The sequence below is a fragment of the Cucurbitaria berberidis genome (genome assembly GCF_010015615.1).
Source record: "Cucurbitaria berberidis CBS 394.84 unplaced genomic scaffold K460scaffold_6, whole genome shotgun sequence".
NCBI classification, from domain to species: Eukaryota; Fungi; Ascomycota; class Dothideomycetes; order Pleosporales; family Cucurbitariaceae; genus Cucurbitaria; species Cucurbitaria berberidis.
Genome location: NW_024468940.1, coordinates 1,136,224 through 1,146,943, shown reverse-complemented (window position 1 = coordinate 1,146,943; position 10,720 = coordinate 1,136,224). Strand labels below are relative to the sequence as shown.

General features: G+C 53.0%; 2 protein-coding genes across 2 annotated transcripts; one reads left to right on the top strand and one right to left on the bottom strand.

The window, feature by feature from the left end:
• Window positions 1-1,563: 1,563 nt before the first annotated feature.
• On the bottom strand, window positions 1,564-3,061 carry K460DRAFT_380757 (uncharacterized protein; the record flags this gene model as incomplete). The annotated part of the gene is made up of 4 exons (XM_040935289.1): window positions 1,564-2,291; window positions 2,341-2,884; window positions 2,931-2,948; window positions 3,008-3,061. The coding sequence occupies 4 exons, from the start codon at window positions 3,059-3,061 to the stop codon at window positions 1,564-1,566; spliced, it is 1,344 nt and encodes a 447-aa protein (XP_040783582.1).
• A 3,919-nt stretch (window positions 3,062-6,980) lies between these two features.
• K460DRAFT_371010 (uncharacterized protein) lies at window positions 6,981-8,396 on the top strand. The gene is made up of 4 exons (XM_040934259.1): window positions 6,981-7,302; window positions 7,390-7,418; window positions 7,519-7,662; window positions 7,715-8,396. Exons 1-4 carry the CDS (start codon window positions 7,152-7,154, stop codon window positions 8,114-8,116), a joined length of 726 nt encoding a protein of 241 aa, XP_040783581.1. The 5' UTR covers window positions 6,981-7,151; the 3' UTR covers window positions 8,117-8,396.
• The last annotated feature ends 2,324 nt before the right edge of the window (window positions 8,397-10,720 follow it).

The following is a 10,720-nucleotide window of genomic DNA, read 5'->3' as shown; positions in this document are numbered from 1 at the left end:
AGATTGTGCAAAGAGTGCTTGGGTTGCCCAGCTTCTTGTCTCGTATACATCTCTTGCTTAACACGAAGTACGAAGGAGACGAATCGGTGAGCAAGAACAAGGGTGTACAGCAGTTGGCGGGGCTTGCAGCATACCATGCATCGTGTTGAGGCCAGACTGCCACCGCAAAGAGTCAGCTCGATGTCGCAATTGCGAGTCGTGGATTCCATGTCTTCTCCATTCAGGGCAGAAAGGCGGAAAATGCTGTGACTTGACGCCAAGACATCGTGACGAGAGTAAGATGAATCTCATCTCCACTGCTTGCCCGTCTTGCCCGTCTTGCCCGTCTCCCCAGAGCATCGGCCGGGCCCGCTCTATGACCAGGTCCACACTCTACCGAAATCCATAATTTACAGAGAGCGGGCCGAGAGCACATTCAGCGCCACAAACGCGCTCGGCGAGAAACCACTTCCTTCCGCTGCTCGTATATACACAATAATCCGATCCAAAACCCTGGTTCACCATCATCTAAGCTGTCAAACACGTAGTCAATGCTTTCCTTCCGACCAGGCCATCTCAGCTCGCGTATATTCGGCTTACCACCCCAGCACAACCAAGCGACTCATTCAAGCCCATCGTAATCATAGCGCGACATTCCATCAGCCGCACTAAACTATCGTCACCAAGTCAAGTCAAGTCAAGTCACTATCACAATCCATCGCGGCGCGTCAGCACTACGACCCACCATGACAAGGCTGAAGGACGTCCGTCCTTTTCTCCTTTTTGCAGCCTAGCCAACCCCACTCCATGGGAGAGACCCGTGGGTGCGCCACCAAAACAGTCCGTGCTTCCTTAGTGTTTTATCTCCAGGGGGCCAGTTTTTCTGATACGAGGATCAGAAACCTTATTTGCGCGTCTGTTTGTTTCAAAAAGGGAAACAGCTAGCGAGAGAAAGATCGATTTGGGCGAAAATGGCGCAAAGGCGTCACACTTTATGAGGTTTCTGTGGCTGTAAGATGTCGGAGTAAACTCCTGCGATGGACTTGGTGCTTGTGGCTGTAGACTTGAATCATGAGCCAAGTTAGTACCATTGAAAATTGAAATTAAAAGTGTGTAATAGCAAGCATTTGATAGGTATTCGATATGCTGTTCCATTGAGCTGAGCTCCAAGATGCTATGCAGTGAGTGTGGGACGGCCAGAATGCCGTCTTATGTACTCGTCGACATAATGTCGTTAGTTGAACCCATTAGAACGCCGGTATGATGACTGCAACTATAATATCGCTTTTATGAGGCCCCGCAGTCCAGTGTGGCAAGAAACAGCCGTAACATTACATGCCAACCATACATGCAGTGCGAGAATGCCAGATTAAAACCCCGAGATTCCCCGTTGGTACATGATTAAAACGCTAAAACTCCAATGCAATGGTGGGGCCATCGGGCCTACCCGAGTGATGCCGATGAGGTAGTACAGATCCGTAGAAAGGGCGGCCCAGCGCGACGGTCGCGTCGCGTTCGTGTGAGATCTCATGTCACAGAACGTGTCAGAGATGATGACGTGTCGACGCTATCGCAGTAAGGGCTTCAGACTTGCTCCACGAAGGCAGATTTCCGCGAAGCCGAAGATGATCTTCGCTTCTTCTGGAGCTTCTTTGATTGTCTCCTATCAGCCAGTTCCAACTCTGCTGGTGTCGGCGGCTGGAATGTGCCTGGCCTTAGGATCTCGAATCCGGCGTTGACCTTGCGGAGGACTTGTGATTCGCGCTGGTTCTGGTCCGTGTTAACCTCGTACGGCACCTCATCGTACGAGTATTGGTGATGGGGGCCTCGGGGCTGGTAGGCATCAGGATAATAGGCGGCCTTGGGCGCGTATGACTCCGTCAGGGGGACTGCCTGTCTAGCCTCGTTCGCTGCGTGGCCGTCCTGGGTAGGGTTGTAGGATGAAGCTAGGCCTATTTCCTCGTCTGGTGGGTCGATAATAGGTGGGAGCGGAGGTGAAGGAGTCTTCTGCGGCACGAAATAATTAACACCATTGAGCGATGATATCTGGTGTTCCGCCACGCTCGCCCATTCTCCGCTGTTACCTGGTCTGCGGACTCTAGGGGTGAGCTGCCCCGTCTCAGCGACATGGGATAGGCGATGGCTTTGGAGAAGGTCGAGGTCGGTTCGAGGATCAATGGGAGCTTGCACCGATGCGGGCCTAATGTAAGCGTTTTCGTATGCGCGGACATCGTGCTGGATGGCCATGTAGTCGGACTCGTCGCTCGTACGGCGGCTCGACTTGTTAGAGGAACTGCGGGTGCCATTACGGGCTGCATCCATTAGCGATGAACATGCCCCCAAAGAACAGGCGAGACTTACGTGAAGGAGGGCCTGAGATAGGTGCCGACCGTGGAGTTTCAAGAGCTTGCAGAGTCGCCGAGTTGCGTGAAATACTGTGACTACAGTTGCTGCAGCGTTGTGTGGGTGCTAATCCGCGACCAGGTGACGAGGAACGAGAGTCATAGTCATTAGTCGGAATGCGTTCGGCAGACACAGCGCGGTCAAAAGAGCTGGGTGGTCGCGAACTGCCGCGGCTCGACCCATTTTTTGCGGTTTGGGGAAGTTCAAGCTGGGAGTTGTTGTAGCTGCGCATGGGCTTGTGGTCGCTCATGATGGACGCCCTGCTGCTGCCGACAGGTGTGTTGCTTCTCGAGATCCAGACGCCGTCAACCTCAATTCCACTCTGAATCGCTCGAATGCCGAATGGGATCTCGTCTTTTGTTTCGGTTGAAACAGCTGTTACAGGCTGTGCCTCGAGCATCTCTGGCGTCTGTGCTTGCTTTCCCTTGTCGACTTTTGTGTACTTGCTGAGCCTTCGTCGGTCGACAAACAACTTCATGAAACCAAGTACGATTGTGATAGCCTGTGACGGTTAGCTCTGCCACTGGATGCATGGAGGAAAGTCGTACAATTGAGCAACCCAATACCTATCACGATGACGTTAGCATGCGCCATGTACATGGTCGGTAGTAGGATTGATGCTCACAAAAGTCATCTTCTGCCATAACGGCCAGCTGGTGAAGAACTGGCGGCCGCCCATGTTTGCGGTTGAAGTAAACGAATTAAAGAATTAGGTCCTCCGAGGTAAGAATAGCAGGTGAGACACAGGAAACAGAGGTCCACGACCCAGGAAGGTGTGACTAACAGTCACCGCCCTGTCCGGCAAGAACGACGTCAGGGATTTGGCCAAGAAGGGGTGTGACTATGAGCGGAGTTGCCAATGGATGATGGCAAGACAAGACTGGCAACGACGGGGAGCGAGAAGCAGACGTTTCTTCCACAAAGGCTGGGAGGTGAGCGAGGGCGAGATGCAAAAGTAGCCAAGATTCTCAGGCCACAGAAATGGGGTAGGCGGCGGGGTTTTGTGTCGAAGCTTGGGAAAAGCGCTGGGGGTAGTGGAAACGAGTGTGGAACGTCGAGTTGGGTAAACGAGGAAACGGGTGTCACCAGTGAATCACAGCCGTCATACACAGACGGTGATTGCCAAGGAACTGCACGTAGACTTTGTGCTCGGCGGTGGCTGTTCAAGTATGCGTTCTACTGGAACGGTGGTGGGGGAAGGAATAGTCAAAGTCGAGACCCGGGCACAGCGAGCACGAGGGTGCATGGGGTGAAGAAGAAGAGGTATATTGCGTGCAGGCTGAGGAGGGATCCGCGTCCACTAATACCCGCGGAGGATACAAGGGAAACCTCATTTTGAGGAGAAGAGCGCGGTACCGCTGGTCCCAAGACGCCCCAGACATGCTATGCTTGCACGCATCCCGCATGCTGGCCTTGCGCCACCATGCTCATAGCGAAGCCCCTGCTCTCCCTGTGGCCAGGGGCTTGCATAGGGCCACGCACTGGCGGCGGGCGGACGGCAAAACCAGCGTGCCCGAAATAGCAGACGGCGCGAGTGTTTGGAACGGCCATGGTCTGCTCGCAGATCGGCGCCACGGGCGTCGAACAATACGAGCTTAGAGTCGCAGGACAGGATGAAGCGGAGTGGAGGGCAGGCCAATAATGGAACCCAAGCATGCGAGTGAGTGCGTGGGTGACGCCGCGGCTGCGTGAGAGCCTCGTGATGCCGTGCGACAAAGTGCCCAGCGCCGTCCGTGCTTACAGTACAGTACCATAATACAATAATACATGTATTTGCAGAACTTGTCGGAAATATGGCGAGAAGCGATGTGACGAGATGTTGAGTGAGAAGCCCGCGCCATCCTGGTCGCCCAGCTACAAGTGGCGCCCGCCCTACCAGGCCATACCAACCGTACCTAGCTTAGAAAACAGGCTCTTGGGCCCCCCCTCTCTCTCCGTCTTTCTCTAGGCAGAGCAGGGGTGCCAGAGCGCCTCTTACCAGCGATAATGGTAAATGGTCCTTTGACGACGAGCTGTCATAAAGAAAAGAAACTTTGCGGCTATTCACTGTTCCGTTCCTAGCTCCTCTTGCGACGACACTGCTGCTCTCTCGCGTTTCGCCATGTTGCACACTGCGAGTACGTTGTTTAGCAGCCGTTAGAGACCGACGACTCTTGGGTGCATAACCGCAGCCTCGACGACCTCAAGGCCTCACTACTTGGCCGTCGAAAAATTTCTCTGCTCGTCCGCCCGTCTGTACAGTAGTTCCTCCGCTACGGCCAGGCCCTGCGCCCTATTCCCCATGACGCAAACACGGCCTGTCATGACCAGCTCTGAAGTTTCATCAGCCACGTCCTGCATCGTCGCTCAACAAGCAGGTATCCAATTTCCCACGCACCAAGCGAAAGACACTTTGCACCCCACATGGGACGGGCCTCTCTCGTCTGCTATCCGCTGAATCACTACTGGTTCGCTATCCCCAATCCAAGACACGGAGCCAGCAACACTGGCCGCGTGCGACCTTACGAGGTGGCTTTTGCTCCGTCGTCCAGCTCGCCATCGGGATGGGTTTCCTCGCTGCTCCACCATCATGGTAGCCTGCCTATTCCTGCTGACCATTGGCGGGGGCCATGTCCCTGCTCGCCTCTATCACTTCTCGGCACCAGGCAGAGAGCACAACATGGAGAGGTTATTGATGCCACCACGCACAGCGTCTGTGTAACAGCGACACCCAGCAACTCACCGCTCCTGTCGCACCTTTCCGTGAGAGGCCACGCAGCAGCCGTGGTAATGGGTTTCTGGAACATCCTGATTTTGCCATCTTCAGTCCCGCGATTCCAGGTTTGGTAGCTGTGTGCTATCGATTGGACAACACATCAGGAAGATCGGCCCTACAATGCAGCTAGCAGGCAACCTGCAGCCGCCTCAGAGGATACCTCGACTGCATCAAGCTTCTCATGGTGCATTCTTGATGCAATCTTCCTTCCCCAAGTAGACTGGGCCACCGGCTGTCATGGTATCCTGATGTTATTAGTTTGGTGCTGAAATTTCAGCCTTGAGCTGGAGGCATGTACGAGGCGAATAGTGCGTGTACAGTAAGCAATCAATATTGGCTTAGGCTCCTAGACGCTCGTATCGGTAGGCCGATTCCCGAATCAATGCTTCTATGCATGAGACGAGTTTTTCCTCATTCTCTGGCGCGGAGATTTCCATCTACGCGACTTTCAGCTCTCAGAAAACAGTCAAGTCATGCAACGTCCTACATTGAGATCTTTCAGTCACAAGACGGGTTGGCATATTATCACGGATCAGGCTGGAGCTGTGCCCAGCGTGATGAGGGCATCATCTGTAAATGCTCTTCTTGCTGCTCTGTGCGGATGGCTAGAAGCAGCAAGCGCTGAGATGATCTACTCCGCGTTCATCCACAGCTTCGCGCAGATGACTAACCGGAACTGAGGGGGAAAAGAGAGGTCGAGCAACCGTTAGGGCTGACTATGCTGTCAGCTGAACTCTCATTACGTTCAGGTACCATCGGGACACAGAAAGCCTCGGAACAGCCCCAATCCACGCTGAGGTCCAGCTTACCACTAAATCTTCATTGCGCATACTTTCCACGCTCAGGCTCAAAGCACAGCGCAGATGACGAACTCGCTGGGTCGTGAAACCGCGTGAGCGGTTCAAATTATAGTGCCTGACAGTCACAGAGCGGCAAGGACCCCTGCAATCATACAAGTTGTAAGACGTCGCCCCGTAGGTACGCTTATAGCAGCAAGCGTCATACTTTGCCTGACGCCTCAGAGCAGGCGGAGTATGGCCTATTCGAACCATGGCTTCGCGCAGGCTCCGAGCTAGATCAGTAGCTGTAAAACTAGAAAGCTGTCTACGCCGCAGCCACGCATTGTGCGTTGCTCTGTAGAATCACACCATGTTCAAAGGTCGGCTATTAGAGAGCAAAAGAGGGGCTCGAAATGCAGAGGTGGAGTCTGCATGCATCTTCCGCGGTCTCGATTTGGTGATCGTCAGGTGTTGCAGATGCAATGCTGGGCTTACACCAACGGCATGGTCATGATTCGCGCAAGAAATCTCTTCGAGTGCTCCCTAAATAAACAAGATAGCTGAACGCCTGGTGACTGTTCATACTACTAAAGGTAGCATCGGGTATGTGATTTCAGGGCGTCTGTTCGTTCGATCACCCGAGTTGGCACGCACACCATCGCATCCAATGTCAGTCGGATGACTTGTCGTGGCGAGAGCGGTGGCTGATGCTGAGACAGCAACAAGTGTGTGTGAAGTGCCGAACGGAGTTTTTGGTTGCGATAATTGACTTTCAAGCCATGCCACTCAAGAGGCTGATTTTGAGGCGGGCTGTGGTAAGCTGAGGCCGGGGCGCTCACGGTCCCCACCGTTACCGTTTGGTACCTGACGACTTCCATTCTTGTCTCATGCAGGGACCGGCTGAGGCTCTCTCGCTATGTTTGATCTGCACCACAGCATTTCGCAGGACATGTCGCTGGAGAGAGTCTGACTGATGATCGAGTCTTCACAAGCCTTCACAAAGGACGCGGTATGACGTCTTCCGATACAAGACTGTCCTAGGTGCGGATAATGTTAGCACCGAGCCAGCCCTAAGGGAGGGCGTTCCTGCCCGATTGGCCCCGCAAGGAAGTCATGATGTTAGACCCCAGATGGAGAGGTCTCTCTTCAACCACTGCAACCAACATACACCAAACCTCTAAAACATCTCGCCTAATCCTCGTATTGCCTTGTTTTTTCCTCGGTGCTTGATTGCGATGCCTATCCGCAACCCGTTTCGCCGCGCTGGCGTCCCTGAACCGGTCGATGAGGCCCAACGGAGCACACCGGAGAATGGATTCACGAATACAGCAGTCTCAGGAGCGCAGCCCCTGCAGATCAAAGACCCCGTTGAATACAAATTAAGTGGTGAGACTCCTTCAACACGCGCTGGGAGCGCATTGCGATCTCCGCATCGTGCATCGGGTGACCTGGCGCTTACAGTTGTGGAAACAGATATCAACGACAGCGGCGTCTACCTGCCAGTAAGCGCCCCAAATATGCCCCATGCTGGACATACCCAGTCGATTGCTATGCGACACCGATGACTGCATATTGCGCCAGTATTGTTGACATTTGCGCCAGCCGTCCCCGCAGCAAGAGAAGCCAACCTTCTGGCACTCCAAGTCTAACACTTCTGTCGCCTCGTCGAATCACCGAAGTCTTCTTAGCGAAAATGAGCCCTTCAGTATCTCGCGCGAGAGTTTTGACTCGTACAGAAGGTCATTTGTATGTGGGCGCTTTATGATAGTCGCCCTGTGCTGCCCTGCTGACGATCCAGGACATCTCTGCCCGATCACCTGTCCAAGATTGCATCAACGAGACATATCCCCGCCAGTCGCTGGACGCGCGCCGCTCTGTAGATACTAGGCGTTCCTACGATATACGCCGCTCGCGAGCCACGCCACGGTCGTCGATGCAACAACCCCGCAACAGCGAAAGCCAAGCCGAGGTACCCGAGGAGGGCTTCGAAGAGGTTGGATTAAACGATGAGCCAAAACCACAACCCCAGAAGAAGCGCGGTCTTTTTGCACGCTTTGGAGACAACAGCGAGAAGCAGGAAGAGCGACCAGCTTCGAGCCATCACTTCTCCTTGACCGGTCGAAAGCGCGCCGAAAGCGGGGGGGCAGAACTGAAGCCCATGCCGAGGCCTATGACGGAGGTGCCCGTAGAGGGCCGGTAGGCTACTTGACATACGAGATGGGAGATGGCTGATGAGCATGGGCATGGGCATACACGGCAAGAGCGCCCCGATTGAGGTTCGCCAAGGGCTGGGTACTGGGACAATTGAAAGGCATCACGGCGTTCTGGGCTTGATTTGGCAGCATTACCCACATAGAGCATTGGGAACTCGGGCATCACAATCGCTACCAACAGAAGCGGGCAGGCGTTTCCTAATTCTGGATAACATGAAAAGACCTACAAACACTATATGTAATAATGAATCCTAACTGTTCCACCACATTTTCTTCTTTCACCTTTCTTCCTCGGAGCTATTGCTCTCAATTAAACTTGCCACTCTATCCTTGAGAGTTTAATCCCGGCACCCGGCAACTAAGCTTTCATGACCCGTGGTTCACCATACAACCTGCGCCCTGAGGCGCTCAACCAAGGTAGTCTGTTTCAACGGCCCAGGATGCCGTCATCAAACAGTAGCGGCCTATTAGCACCTTTCAGCTACATTTCCACTCCTCGCCAGCACGGACAATGGCGCGATTGAAATCGTGGTCTCCGCAATCCGTTTCGCGCGGTGCACCGACTACTACCTGACTCACGTGTGAAGTAAGCTACTCCCTTCGTTGGGACCCGTTGATCTTGTTTGAGGTTGACACAAGGCCCATTTGATACGCTACCACGGTACTGAGATCCTCCAGGAGGCTGCTGCACTGGGTTAGCGTTGCGTTGAGGTACTTGTATGGTTCCCGTTGCCTTGCTGGGCATGTCATGAATGTGAAACATGATCGAAAAGCTCGAGCAGTAGCGTGGGTCTTGTCTCAATGAATGGTAGATTTGCTACTTACTAGCTGATTGTGATACGTAGAACAAATTTTCTTCCAACTAGTGTTGGGCAACTTGTTTTGGATCTCAGATCTTCGTTAGATAAGCGCAAATTTGCTAGTATGTAGTGTAGATCTCCGAGTCTCTCAAAAGTGCATGAAATTAGAGTAGAGCAAATGACACTTACGTACTGCTGCGTTGGTACGTGTCCTAGGTCCCAACAGTTGTCGTACGCCCATCCCGCCATGATTATCATATGCTATCTCTTCGAAATTTCTCCGTCTCTCCATACGACATGTCTATATTACTCCGGAAACACACACAAAAATGCGCGATTGAACTTCTCTCAATTCAGAAGGACGGTACGGTGCTTTGCAGATCATATATACACCCTCGCCAGGCACATATACGTGGGCCGTGTCCGGCATACGCGTCCCCAGGTTCCGAACCTGGCTGGCATCAAGCGGGCCGGGGGAAAGCCTGCTCTTAGCAGCCCGGGATATATCCGCAGGATTGGAAGGAGGTCAAAGCCCCTTGGACGTGACGAGTTTGGAAGCGAAAGCTAGGGTCCATGGTGATAATATAACTGACGAACCTGGTGCGTAATTCGTTTATATTACGGCGGCGTATGAACAGGTTGGAGCGGGGGTTCTGGAAACAAGCTTTTGTGATTGATTGACAATGAACGAAGAGACATTGACGGATATGGGGACTGGGGAATTTGGGATACTGGACGGTGTATGGGACGCAAAATGTATCCTGTTTCGATGAACTGCGTTCTAAAGTACCACGAGTTGACATGATGTCTTTCTCGACGGCTGTACCAGTGGACTTCAGTAGCTGCATCGCCCATTTTTCTTATTAAAAGCTCTTCAAGCTTCAGGGTTATCGGAGGGCTTGTAATTCAGGTAAAGTTCAGTAGATGTGCGCTGTCTACTCTTGATCCTATGGAGGTGGGCTGCGATGGCCAGCTCTTGCACGTATCCTAGCATATTGAGGTGCTCTTCGGTCCTCTGTATTGTACACCGCGGCCACAATTATCATCAGCAGTGTGCCGGTAAAATCGCAATGCTGTCTGGTGTGGTGCTGGAGTCCCGACTTCCAAAGTCACGCATGCTGTGTTGGTGTTTCCTAAAAAGGGTTAGCGCGAGCCGATGACGCTCGTCCCTCCGCGTTTTCAACTTCACTCCGTTTCCCAACTCTCGCAACAACTGATGAATTGTGATCAATGTTCCGCTACTGGTAATGGGAACTGTCTATGATGTTGATTGCTAAACAGTATAAGTGGGGCGGCAGATACGACCGTAAAGTGTGGGTGCAATTGGTCGCATTATACCACCAGGACGCGTCCGTCTGTCACTCCTCATGGACAACAAAGAGAATGATAAAAAGAATGATAGTAATGAGCAGAGCGAGGAGCCCTAAGCTGATGAATCAGGGTGAGCTCGAGTTGCAAGAGATACTGCCTTGGAAATATACCTACACCTCTCCGGCCTCACCGCTACGGACCTCAAGTAGCGTCGCAAAAGATGGGGTGTCAGCGAATGGAGAGGCGCAGAATTGTAGAGGTTTATGTAGGTTGTTTGATGCATCTTTCCTCTATTGAGTGTCGTGCCCAGGCGAAGGGGCGTTGGGGAGTCGGATAGAGAAGGTGAAAGCAACTTGGTTGTCTCGGTTTCACAACAAAAACACGCAAAACTTTTCCTGTTTACGCGTGACTGGTAAATCCCACAAGGCCTTGCTCTCATCACCTGTTCCCCACCCCACAACACCGCCTGTTGTTGCAACG